We start from the raw sequence: 12,880 nt of genomic DNA on the forward strand, positions 1-12,880 counted from the left end.
TATATAATATATACATATAAGCTCTGGTAGCATAGTGCCTAAGGCACTTGACTGCTAACCAGAAGGCTGGTGGTTCAAACCCATCAGCCATTCCTCGGAATGGGCAATCTACTTCCGTAGTGATATTGCCTCAGCAACCCAAGAAGGGGTTGCTATGAGTTGGGCAATGGGGAGAAGGGCACAGGCAATGTGGTCATCTGAGGAGGGTAGAGTTGGACAGGGGCTCACCAGCCACCAGACTTGGGCAAAATGGGACAATGAGTACAAGTGTCCAGCACGTCAGTGGGTGCTCAGGAAGCACCAAGTGACCTAAACAGACAAGTCCTCAGTTGCCCCACCCTCCTCCACCTCACCAGTAACTCCAAGGCCAGTCCTGGCAGACCTAGCTGACCTCCCAAGACCGCCCCCCGCGAGGTGCCCTCAGGTCACCCAGAGGAACATTTTTGACATACTCGAAACTGTCAGCAAAACAAGATGAAAATTCCATAATTGTGGGAAGTCCACAGCTAGCGTGGGCCAAAAATAATCCAGAGGAGGTTTCCTGGGCCGCCGGCAGCCCTGGGGGCCCTATTTGGAATCTGTCTGGACACTGGGCAGGGGCAGACTCGCCTCGACCCTGAGCCGGCCGGCCAGGACAAAGGGGGAGATGGGCGGGGGCGGCGGGTCCAGTGAGCCCTTGGCCTAGCGCACTGGAGGCCAGGAAGCGTTTGGCTTCCAGAGAATGTAAGGTCACACTTCAGCAAGAACAGCAGCTGCTGTGCTACTTAGCGGCCCACACATAGTTGGCCGAATCCCGGGGAGTGTGTTGGCTGAGGCCGCGCAGAGCAGAGACACCAGGCTGGCAGGCAGCAAGGCTGCTGGCCACTGTGGTCACCCAAGCAGGCCACTCCACGTCTATCAGGGTTGGGGGACCTGGGTCCAACTCCTTCCCTTTATGTAGGTGGGGACCTTAGCCCAGAGGGGGAAAAAAAAAAAAAACCTGCTTCCCTGGAATCAGACCCTGTGTCCACACTGCAGGTGGCTACTTCCTTCCCTCTGAGCCTCAGCTCCTTGTCTATAAAATGAGGGTATTGACTCCATATGCACCAAGCCTGCGCCTGCCCCTCTAGATCTCTTCCCATCCTACAGAGGAGGGGACTAAGGCTCACGCAGGTCCCCTACTCTAGCAAATTCAGCCCAGGTGTGTCTGGCTATCCTGCCAGGACCACAGAACAAGTTGGTGAGAGCTCATAGCACCAGAGGAAGGGGACAGCCAGCAAAGGGTCGGCCTGGCCTCTCCCTGCCTATCTGCTATTTCCCCTGTGTATCCCCAAGCAGGAGGCACCTCATGGGTGTGGGGACCCTGAGGAAGGACCTCCAGGAGCCAGACCATGTCGAGGCAGGCGACACTCAGCCAGGTCTTTGGGGTGAAGGAGAAGAGGAGGCACCTACCAGGGGCCAATGCTCATGACTGTCTTCCCCCCTGTAGGGGTTCCCCATCCATGTTATAAAGAAGGGTAGGGTTCCCACCCCATGCACCTGTCCATCTGTCCACCTGTCCACCTACTTGTCTCTCCCTTGGACCAACAAGCAATGTCCAGATCCCTCAATCACCCTGTCTCCCAGCCCTGTGGTTTGAGGCTTATTGGGATTTTGCGTCCCTCATAAGGAGGATGTGCAGGTCAGAGCAGGGCTGGCACAAGGCCACTAGGTTTTTGGTCTTGAGTGAGAGTCTCTTATCCACCTCACCTCCCAGGTGAGCCAGGCCAGGAGTAGCTTCCCACCAACTTGTCATCCTCTGTGTACTTCTCTGGCTCTCCTTATTCCTGCCTGCCACCCTAAACCAGTGTTCTCACCTCATGGTTGCAAGGGGGCTGCCACATCTCCAGGCAACACAACTAAATTCCAGCCAGGAAGAAGAGGGTAAGACCAAACGCCAAAGTCTTTTTGGCAAGATTTATCTAATTGGGAAGTATTGTCCTCTCTGGACACTTCTGCCTATACTTCCCAGGCCAGACCTTAGCCACATGGCCACCTAGTCACAAGAGTACCTGGGAGAACTCATGTTTTCTGTTGGACACTTTGCTTCCCAAAACAAAACCAGGGCCCCTTTAGGAAGGAAGCAGAAAGGAGTGGAAAAAGAGTATTGGTCCCACAACTCAGCTGACTGACCCGAAAAGGAGATTCACTTTCCCAACATCACCAAACCAAGGGGCACCAGAGACAAGAGGTGAAGCTGGGTCTGCCTGTGCTCAAGCCTATTCTCTTAACAACATACCAAATGGCCTCTTCCTCAAAGGAGAAACTCTTTCCCTCACCACCCTGTAAGCCACTTGAACCTTACCTTGCAAATAGTTCCCACCCTCTAGCCCACCACCCGGCTGGTAGGAAAGAATGTGAGTTTCATTGCATACCCAACACCTGTAGGGAGACTCCATGGGCCGCAGACACACACTCACACAGGCACACATAAAGCACATACAAGTACACACAGAGAGACATACACACAGTCAAATACATAGACACAGAGGCACACACAAAGCACATATGTGTGCACACAGAGAGACACAGGCACATATTGTACACACACAAAGGCACACACAAGGCACATATGTATGCACGTGCACACACAGACACACTCACAGGTACAAAAACATCATCACACGTACATGCACACACTCACACAGAAGGCACATAGGTGTGCCTATGCATGAACAGACACACAGGCACACAAGGCACATATGTGTACACACACAGAGATACAAATTGACAGGCACACACTTACTGGCATGTGCACTCACATGCACACTCTTATACACCAGTACAAAGGTACATACACAGAAAGGATATGTATGTGTACAGGCACACACAGACATACTCGCAAGCACCATGGCATACACTCACATGGCACACACATATGCACATGTATACACAAGTGCACATATACACACAACACATGTGTATGCACACAGGCACATACTCACACCCACATAGCACATGCACACACAAGGCACACTCTATGTGCATGGACACTCACAGGCACATTCATACATTGTGCATGCACAAATGAGGCATATATGTGCACACACAGAGGCACACAGGCATGCACACTTGCACACACTCACATGCACACACTCACAAGAGGCACATATGTGTGCACAGAGAAACACATAAGTATGCACATATGTGCACACTTGAACACACTAACATGCATGCACTCACAACTCACACACACACTAGTGTGCTCTGTTCTCAGCATCTCTCTACAGTCCTCTCAAGGAGCAATCCCCCAGCCCCATCCCAGCCCCCAGGTTCCTCCTGTCTGTTACCTTCTGCTTCATCCAACTACGGAAAGCACATATTTTCCTAACCTCAGGCATTTGGCAACCCAGGCAGCCCTGCAAGAGTGGGCAGGAGAGGTGGGAGACAAGGCAGGAAAAACCCCAAGGTGGAACCACAATGTTTACAGAACGGGTCACTGAATTATACAGAAAATATTTTCCTTGCGGATGCAATTCCATCCTGGACAGCTGCACTCGGACGCCTGCGCGGCCCGAGGCTCTGTGGTGAGGGCTTTAACGCGGAGGATGGAATGCCGCTGACTTGAAACGCACTGGAAGCCACAGGGCCCGTGCACAGCGGTTCAGAAATACCGAGGCTGAGCGCGCCTAGCTGCTGCCTGTGTTTCTTGTTAACGCTGCCGGCCCGGCACTTCCTCCCGCTGCCCGCCGGCAGGACGCTGGACCCGCCACCTGGACTCCTTGCCCACACCCGGAGGCAGACACCGCGAAGCTGGCAGCACCCTAGGGGAGGTGCCCAAGTTTGTAGGCGTGGCCTCGTGGTCTGAGACCGCGGGGAAGAAGGTGGTCTTTCTGGCTCCAGCAGCTTCCAAATTGGCGTTCGGAGAGATTACAAGGGATTTGTAGTCCCCAGAGGCCACAGCCCAGCCCAGCCCAGCCCGCCCGCACCTCCCCACCTCTGAAGCAGGGTCCCAGAGTCTCCATCTGACAAGATGCACCTAAGGGACCAATAGAGGAGAGACCCAGCGAGATGCCACATGGAAGGCGGAAGGGTGGGGACAAGGGACCCATGTCGAGCCCGTAGCTTCCGTCTCTTCCAGCAGGGAAGGGTGTGCCAGAGAGCCTCCCACCCCACCCCACCCCACCCCACCCCCCGCCGCTGGGGCCCCTGCATCCTTTAATATTAGGCTCAGAGAACGTACTGGATGGAGAGGCTTGGGGATGGAGGGTGAGGAGAAAGGGAAGGATCGAAGGAAGGAGGGGGAGGGTCAGTCTCCAGGTCACTTCCCCCCCCTGCTCCTCAGCATTGGCTGGCAGGGTGACAGGGGGCTCCCTTGATTTTTTTAATAATAAGACTTTAGATACAGAAATGAGGAAAACGAAGATGAATATAGCAAATGTTAAAAAGCACTTCTCTCTGGATGGTGGAATTTGTGCTTATCCATGATCCCAGAAAGTTCTACATTTGTAAAAAACAAAACATTGCCCTTCTCTGATCTGTGCAAAACTCGGGAGCCAGCGCCTCAAAGCAGATGGTGTGCAATTCTATTTATCACCACCAGGTGACAGCCAAGATAAGCGCATCCTCCCCCTGCATCATCAGCCCCCCAGAGACTTCCATCTATTTCTATAGTGAAGACAGAGGCCACATACACAATGTGTCTGCTGTGAAGGTGACCACAGAGTGCCTACCCTCTGGCCACCCTGCATAGGGTAAGTAAGCACTGCCATCTTCTTTTGGTGATTGGGGAAACTGAGACCTGGAGTGGAAAAGAGGATTGTCCCTTGTCATATGGCAGAAGTGGGGCTAGAAGCCTCATCTCCTGACTGTTTCATTCCACAAATATCTAGGGGCATCTGGCTTTGTTAGCAGTACCTAGGATGGCTGTGCAAAGGTGGACAGGGCAAAGGCTCTGCAGCCACCAGGAAGGAGCTACCAGGTAGGAGGTGGGGTTGAACCACTTCCTGAGGCTGCCCATGGCTCCTTCGAGAATTCGAGGCAGAGTTGAGTGCCCACCAGGTTCCTGGCACCAGTCAGCAGAAGCCTGTCCTCAGTGGGGATTGGAGGGGCAAGAGAGTCTCATAGGGCTGCCATGAATCTTACTCAGAGGCCCAGCACCCACAACCCAAGTGGGCTCTGCTCCCACTGTGCCACTCCTGGCTGTGCCAAGCCCAGACCAGGGCATCCATGCCCCTGGGGCACCATATGCCCCGGAGTCCACAATAGCAAGGGTCTTAGACTGGCCTCTCCCACAGCAGCCAGCCTGACAGCAGGAGGAACAGCAGGACGAGGGCTGCAGCCAGGCTCACAGAGGGCACCAGGTCCGAGTCCTCAGGGGCAGCATGACCAGGGGCATCGTGGGGAACTTCAGGGGTACCAGACAGCTGAGTGCCAGAGACCTTGTCCCCTGGGGGCCCTGGCCGACCCATCTGTGAGAGGAGGTGAGGGTGGGGTTTCCTCTGGGAATGGCCCCATGTGCCGACTGACTGCCAGTCCCCTGCCCTCCTCCCTCAAGAAACTCTCCTCAACACTTGCTGCTGGGGCACAGGCCAGAGCAGGGCATCAAGAGGTACCAGAGGTGACCCTGGGTAGTGACCCCTGAATCTCTGTTTTCTCCTCTAAAATGGGGATGCTGAGCCCGCAAGACGATGATAAGGGTTGGTTGAGATAGCTCCTAGTCTAGCAGGCCTGAGGACACCCCCACTCCCTACCTCCTTACCCTCCCACTGAGATAACCAGGTCTGGAATGTAGGGTTCAGCCAATAGTCTGCTTCTTCGGGGACCTTTGCCCATGTATCAGGGGTCCTGGAATGTGGCTGGACCAGTTTTCCAGACACTAAAGTCATCAGTCACCAGACGTGTCTAGAGGGATCCAAGTCAATTGTAGAAGAGGCTCCTTCTACCTGCACAGAGGTCTCTGAGGCCAGCACAGGTTATGTCTGTCTTACAGATGAGAACAGTAAGGCTCCGTGGAGGTGTGGCCTTCAGAAGCTGGCTCCCGGGGAACTCCAGAGTGAGCAGAGGTGGTCACGGGCTACCTGGGCCCCAGGAACACAACAGGTGGCCTCCAGGCACTGGACTGCAGGGGCAAAGTTTGGGCAGGTCAGTGATGGGCCAATAGCAACTTGTTGGGAATCACAGACCTGGACCAGCCAGAGATGGAGAGTATCCAGGACCCTTGGTGGTCTCTGCCCAGCCCCCCAGGACCCTGCCCCAGCCCCTCCCTCTTACTCAGCTGGCTATGTGGTCCTTTCCCTCCCCAGTCTCCACTTGCCTTCCAGCCATGAATTTCCTGGGTCCTGGGAGTGTCCATCCTAGAACTGCACCAAGCTGCCACACTCTCCAGGGACAGGCACTGGCTAGGCAAACAACTCCACTCCAGGCCTTTCCTCCAAAAACCTGTATACCTAGAACCTCCCTCTGGGAGGGCCTGGAGCTGGGGTGACAGGGAAGTCAGAGGCCTGCTGGAGCTGCTCCTCCACCCTCCCTGGGGTGCATCCAGAGCAGTGAGGGAAACCGGCTCTCCAAAGACCCCCCCAAACATCCAGGAACCTACTCTGGACTAGTGGCTCCTTCCACAGCCCCTACGTGCTTCTCACAGGGGGTGGGCAGAGGGGAGAGCGATAGTGGAAGAGGAGAGGGCTGGGATTACCTTTGACCCTCTATGTGCCCTGTACCAGGTGCAGGGTGGGTAGAGGTGAGGGCGTCCCCCACAAGCCCTCGGAGGTACGGTTAATGAGAGCTATAACACCATAAGTGTGACTCATTGTTTGCCTGTGTTCTTGATGGCAACAACAAAAAAGCTCATGGAGACTGGGTGCACAATTGTGTGTGCACCCCAACGTCAACTATTCAAAACGGATACATGGGGTAATCGACTAGAACAGACACTAGAATGCCAACAGGGTCAGGCTATGGGGGGGAGGTAAGTTTCCCCTTGTTTTTCATTTTCTCATTTACTTTTGTTGGCAAGTGCTGTTAAGTTGATTCAGACTCATGGTGACCCCATGTCACAGAGCAGAACCACCTATAGGATTTTCTAACCTATTATCTTTATAGGAGCATATCCCCAGGTCTTTTATCCATTGAAGCCAATGGGTTCGAAACACCAAACTTTTGGTTATCAGCTGAGGGCTAACCATTGCACCACTATAGTTGCATTACAATTATAGTAACTTTTGAAAAACTACTACTATTCCAGTAGCTAAAATTTGGAAAATGCCCAAATGTTCAACAACAGGATCCAGTTCAACGTGTAAGTGGCACATTCTCCCAGAGGGAAATGGTGTGATCTATCCCTCTCTGAATAAGCCCAGAGAGACTAGACCTATTGATTCTGTTCCAGAGAATTTCCCGTTTCTGCTTTTCTTATTCATTTTACTCTATATATTACCTGGATGGTTTGCAACAGCCCAAGTTACTTCCACAATCAGAAAAAACAGAAAGAGAAAAGTAAAGGCTTCGCCCTGGGTGTGTCCATGATGCCTGCTGCCTACCCCTCCTCCCTCTGCCTTCATCCCACAAGCCTCCCACAGGGAGATCAGTGGGAGGCCGAGACCTGGGGACATGAGTGATGGGGAGGGGCTCGCGTGTAAGGCGGGCGTGCAGCCTTCATTGGGAATAACACAAGTTTTCGCCCCTCTTCCTGCGTGCTGGGTGACTCTGGCGAGTCAGTCTGCCTCTCTGAGCTTGTTTCTTCCTTGCCAGATAGGGGCGGGGAGCTCTGGTGGCCTAGTGCCTAAGGCATTTGATTGCTAACCAGGAGGCTGACTGTTCAAGCCCACCAGCCACTAAGGGAAACTGGGTAATCTACTTCCGTGGTGATATGCCTTGGAAACCCAAGGAGGACTCTCCAAGGCAGTGAGGTTTTTATTATTATTATTATTAAGATCGGGATGGCACCGCGTACGTGCATAAGGATCGGAACAGTTCTGGCCGGTATTAGCTTAGCACCAGAGCTCAGTGTGCTGCCAAGGCTCCCGGTGCGGCCCTGGACCGGACCCCGGTGTTCACGGATGTACCGGCAGGGGCTCTGCCCCAGGGCTCCCTGTCGGGTGCTGGGTTTTCGCATCTGCAGAGCTGACTTGGCGGACGCTGGGGCGCCCAGAGCGCGGGGGAGCCCTCACCCAGCCGGGGCCGTGGGCGGGGCCCGCATCAGAGCAACGCCAAGCGAGGGGTCTTTCGATTGGCGAGCTCCAGCTGAGCGGACCGCCCCTCAGCCAATCGCAGCAGTGGGGCGTGGCCTGCCCTCCGGTCCTGCGCCGAGCTGGGCGAGCCGGATGCCGGGCGGGGCACTGCGGCCGGAGTGCATCCTCCCCGCCGCGGCCAAGACCAAGGCTCGCTGACCGTAGAGGCAGCCATGCAGGAGCCCCTGCTGGGAGCCGAGGGCCCAGGCTACGATACCTTCCCTGAGAATCCACCCCCGTTGCCAGGAGACAGGGCGCGAGACCGGTGAGTGTCGCAGGGCATGGACTGCGGGTGGGGGTGGGGGGCTGGCTCCGTCCTGCTCTGGGCATCCTTGACCTTCAGAGGGTAGCTACCCAGGAGCCATCTGGTCTCCTCCTTCCCCAGGCGCTTTGGTCATCTAAGGAGCCAATCCCCACGGGCACAAACAGGGAGGACCCGGCCCAGAGAGGGCGAGGGCTGATCTAAGGTCACACAGCAATCCTTCAGTGGCAGCCCAGATCCGCAGCCTCCTCTTGACAGGAGAAGGGGCCCCAGCTGAGGGACAGCTGGTCTGCGGAGACTGCCTTCACACCCTGGGATTCCCCAGGGGAGCTGGTGTTCAGGCCCTCAACCCAGCCCTTGCAACTCTGCCCACTGAGCCACTGGGCCCAGGGCAGACAGCCAGTGTGTGGAGGAGGGACTCAGACCCTGGTCCTGACCCCTCCCAGAGCCCTGCAGAACAAGAGGGTGTTCCTAGCCACCTTTGCTGCCGTGCTGGGCAATTTCAGCTTCGGGTATGCCCTGGTCTACACGTCCCCTGTCATCCCGGCCCTGGAGCACGCCTCAGATTCAGACCTGCGCCTGACCAAAGACCAGGCCTCCTGGTTCGGGGTAAGGGCTGTGCTCTGAGCTGGGGCGGGTAGGGGGTGGGGGCCATTGAGCTCTGTCCCCAGCTAGGAACTCCCCCAAAGCTTATTCTTGGGACCACCTTAGGGCCTCTCCTGCCCCTTCCTCACCTACTCCAGGTTGTTTGGGGGGCAGGTGAGGCCCTGAAACGGAAGGGGAAGTGAGAGCTGGTGGAGAAGGCGTGGGAAGGAGCAGTGGGCAATGTCCTCAGATCTCAGGATTCCCCAGACCACACCCACAGCTGGTGCCATGGCAATGGACCCTCCTCAGGGCAGGGCATCAGGTATCAGAGAATGAGGCACTGGCTGGGGCTAAGAAAGTCCCCAGGGCCCAGTCCCACATGTGCCAGGACCGAGTGTGAACAAATGAAAAGGGAGGGCCAAAGCTGAGAGTCCCAAGAGTCTAGAATTATCTTCTTCTTCTTGTTGTTATGTGCTGTCGAATCAGACCCGACTCATAGCGACCCCTCTTTGGGTTTCCGAGGCAGTATCACTACGGAAGTAGATTGCCCAACCTTCCTTCCGAGGAGTGGCTGGTGAGTTTGAACTGCCAGCCTTCTGGTTAGCAGTCAAATGCCTTAGGCACTATGCTACCAGAACTCCCAGAATTATCTTAGTGGCCTTGAATTGTAGAATTATAACATATTGGCTGAAATAAGTACTTGGCTGCTAACCAAAAAGTTAGGGATTTGAGTCCACCCAGAGGCACCTTGGAAGAAAGGCCTGGCAATCTACTTCCAAAACCTCAGCCACTGAAAACCCTGTGGAGCGCAGTTCTGCTCTGACACACTTGGGGGCACCTGAGTCAAGATGGACTCTACAGCAGCTGGTACTATTACTCCTTCAGTGTGTGCCAGACCCTGAACCTGAGCTCCTTGACTTGTGGGGAACCCTATGAGATAGGCATCGTCATTCTCACATATACAGCTGAGAAAACTGAGGTTCAGACAGGTTCACAGCATGCCCAAGGCACACTGCTAGTGAGTAGCAGAGTCCAGATGATCCTGGTCACTGTACCCCATGAGAACCTCATGAACTCCCAAATATCCAATCCTGGGGGCATCTCATCCCAGAATTCTCCTGATTTAATATATTAGATGTTAAACATCAGATAGACAGAACCACCATGGTCATGAGGCCACCTCCTCCAGAGGGGATTCCCTCTGTGGCATCCCTAACAAATTGCTATCTACATGCTGCTTGTATACCTCTGGAGACAGGAGGATCACTACCATCCTGGCAGCTTGAGGAAGATGCTGTCTCTAGGTTCTGATGGCAGGTGTCCAGACTTGTCTGCCCTGCACCCCTTTCTCTGCAGTCTGTGTTCACCTTGGGTGCAGCGGCTGGGGGCCTCAGTGCCATGGTCCTCAACGACCTCCTGGGAAGGAAGCTTAGCATCATGTTCTCCACCGTACCTTCAGCAGCCGGCTATGCACTCATGGCAGGCGCCCATGGCTTCTGGATGCTGCTGCTGGGGAGGACGCTGACAGGCTTCGCTGGGGGGCTCACAGCTGCCTGCATCCCGGTAAAGCCCTCACTGCCTCCCACTAAGAGTTCATGGCCTCCATGCCCACTGGTCAAGGAACAGGAACATTTAACTTCCCTGCATGGCCCAGGGGGCCTCAGCCCATCTCCACCAGGGCAGCTTCTATGGGGAAATCCTCCCCATGTCCCCAGGTGCCTGCACTCTGGAATCCCCAAACTTACAACTCAAACCCCATTTCTGACCAGAGGCAACTGTATTATTCAACTGGGGAAAATCCTCATTGAGCAACGGGGAGGAAAGGGAAGTCCTTGAGCCATGCGTGCCCTCCCTGGACACTCTTATCTCATCCATTGCTCTACACACCATCAGCTGATCTGGGGAAAGCAGCAAGGGGGACCAAGATGGCAGGAGGAACAGAGACCCGCCTGCTTACCTACAGAGGCGGGTGCCCAGCATCTGCCCACTTGACAGTTAATGAAACTGAGGCCCAAGGGAGGTCGGGTAGTGAGTCATGAGTGGGACAAAAACCCCGGCCTGGGCTATGCTCACCAAAAACCCATCTCCACCAGGGCCACCTTACCCACTTGGCCAGTACTTCTCACCAAAGGCTGTGTTTTGCAGGTCTATGTGTCTGAGATTTCTACCCCCAGAGTTCGTGGGGCTCTGGGGGCCACACCCCAGCTTATGGCAGTGTTTGGATCCCTGTCGCTGTATGCCCTTGGCAAGTATCTGACCTTTAAACCAGTGCTGTAACTCCAGGGTACAGGCGTGGGACAGAGGGAGAGCACACCCCAGAAAGAGCCCTTAGCCGTCAGCTTAGTCCCACTATGTTTGGCCTCTATGCATGGCCTGCCCCTCTCTGGTTGCAAGTCCTCCACCTGTCTAAGCAGTGAGGGCTTCTCTGGGCTTGCGGTCTTCAAACCATCTTTCAACAGCAGAATGCTTCTGTCAAATGCAGTCGACTGTGGAAAGCCCCTGTTGAAAAGAACTCAGGGGTCAGCTGTTAAAAAGGAAGTGGGGTGAAGGTGGAGGCCTGGGGTCTTGTCTGCTTAGCCTGCTCCTCCCTCATGCTGCCATGGCCCTTTGAGACCCTCCCACGGAACTGCTCCTTTGTTCTAGATCCTGTGTCAGAAGCTGGACGATCCCTGCAGTTTCTCTGAACCCAGAGCACCCAGGCCTGAGGCAATCACCTCCTTCCTGTAGGAGGTGGCCCTTGGACTAGACCTTGCTCAGAGGCCTTAGTGGGAGGGGGCTTTGTATCCAGCCTGAACCCTAGCCCCTAACCCAGCCCTGCCCCTAGGACTGTGGCTGCCCTGGCGCTGGCTGGCTGTGGCCGGCGAGGGACCTATATTCATCATGATCCTGCTGCTCAGCTTCATGCCCAACTCGCCACGCTTCCTGCTTTCACGGGGCAGGGGTGAGGAGGCGATGCAGGCACTGGCCTGGCTTCGAGGGGCCCATGCCGACGTCCGCTGGGAGTTTGAGCAGATCCAGGACAGCGTCCAGAGACAGGTGTGTGTGTGGGGGGTGAGGCTGAGCTGGCTAGCCGCCTCCAGTGCCCCAGCTCTCTGCAGCCTTCGCCTTTCTGAGCTTTGGCTTCCTTCCTTGGTATACGGGGATAATGGCAGGTAAGGAGCTCTGGTGGCGCAATGAATGAGGCATTTGGCTGCTAACCGCAAAGTAAGGCAGTTCTTTCTTTCTTACCCAGCAGCCACACTACAGAAGGAAGATGAGGCAATCTACTTAGATGAGGCAATCACCTCCCGTAAAGATTTATACTACTCGGAAACCCAGTGGGGGTCACTATGAATCCAAATCGATCCAATAGCAGTGGGAAGGGGACAGTCCCAGCTACCAGGGACTGGGGTGAGGGTTGGGTGAGGGGATGGATGGCAGGCTTGGCCCAGAGCTCACCACAATGTAGCGGACACCTGAGAGCCTAGACATACTGCTTAGTAGAAGGCTGCCTCCACTGACCCCTTCTCCCAGGGCCTGGGGATGGGTTGGGGCCTCAGTGGGATGGTTCCTTTCCTTAAGGAGGGCAAGAAGGGGTTCTCCCTACCAGCCCCATGAAGCCCAGGCCAGGGTTGAAGCCTTCTGCGGGGACCACATAGCCCCCTCAGCGGCGTCCTCGTGTCTCTAGAGCAGCCGCATGTCTTGGGCCGAGGCCTGGGACCCCCACATATACCGGCCCATCGCCATCGCCTTGCTGATGCGCTTCCTGCAGCAGCTGGCGGGTATCACACCCATCCTGGTCTACCTGCAATCTATCTTCACCAGCACTGCTGTCCTGCTGGTGAGCCCCCCCTGCCCCGTGCCCCCT

At 55.4% G+C, this 12,880-nt stretch overlaps 1 protein-coding gene across 1 annotated transcript in view; it reads left to right on the forward strand.

Moving 5' to 3' along the window:
• The first annotated feature begins 8,359 nt into the window (after positions 1 to 8,359).
• The window catches only part of SLC2A6 (solute carrier family 2 member 6), a 7,671-nt gene continuing 3,150 nt past the window's right edge, over positions 8,360 to 12,880 (forward strand). The window contains exons 1-6 of the mRNA XM_007954307.1: positions 8,360 to 8,451; positions 8,895 to 9,057; positions 10,390 to 10,596; positions 11,179 to 11,278; positions 11,858 to 12,069; positions 12,701 to 12,853. Coding sequence (XP_007952498.1) covers positions 8,360 to 8,451; positions 8,895 to 9,057; positions 10,390 to 10,596; positions 11,179 to 11,278; positions 11,858 to 12,069; positions 12,701 to 12,853 — 927 coding nt within the window. The remainder of the gene's footprint in view (positions 8,452 to 8,894; positions 9,058 to 10,389; positions 10,597 to 11,178; positions 11,279 to 11,857; positions 12,070 to 12,700; positions 12,854 to 12,880) is intronic.

Source organism: Orycteropus afer, unplaced genomic scaffold (assembly GCF_000298275.1).
Source record: "Orycteropus afer afer isolate SDZICR_OR568_19922 unplaced genomic scaffold, OryAfe1.0 scaffold00456, whole genome shotgun sequence".
In the NCBI taxonomy this organism is placed as follows: domain Eukaryota; kingdom Metazoa; phylum Chordata; class Mammalia; order Tubulidentata; family Orycteropodidae; genus Orycteropus; species Orycteropus afer.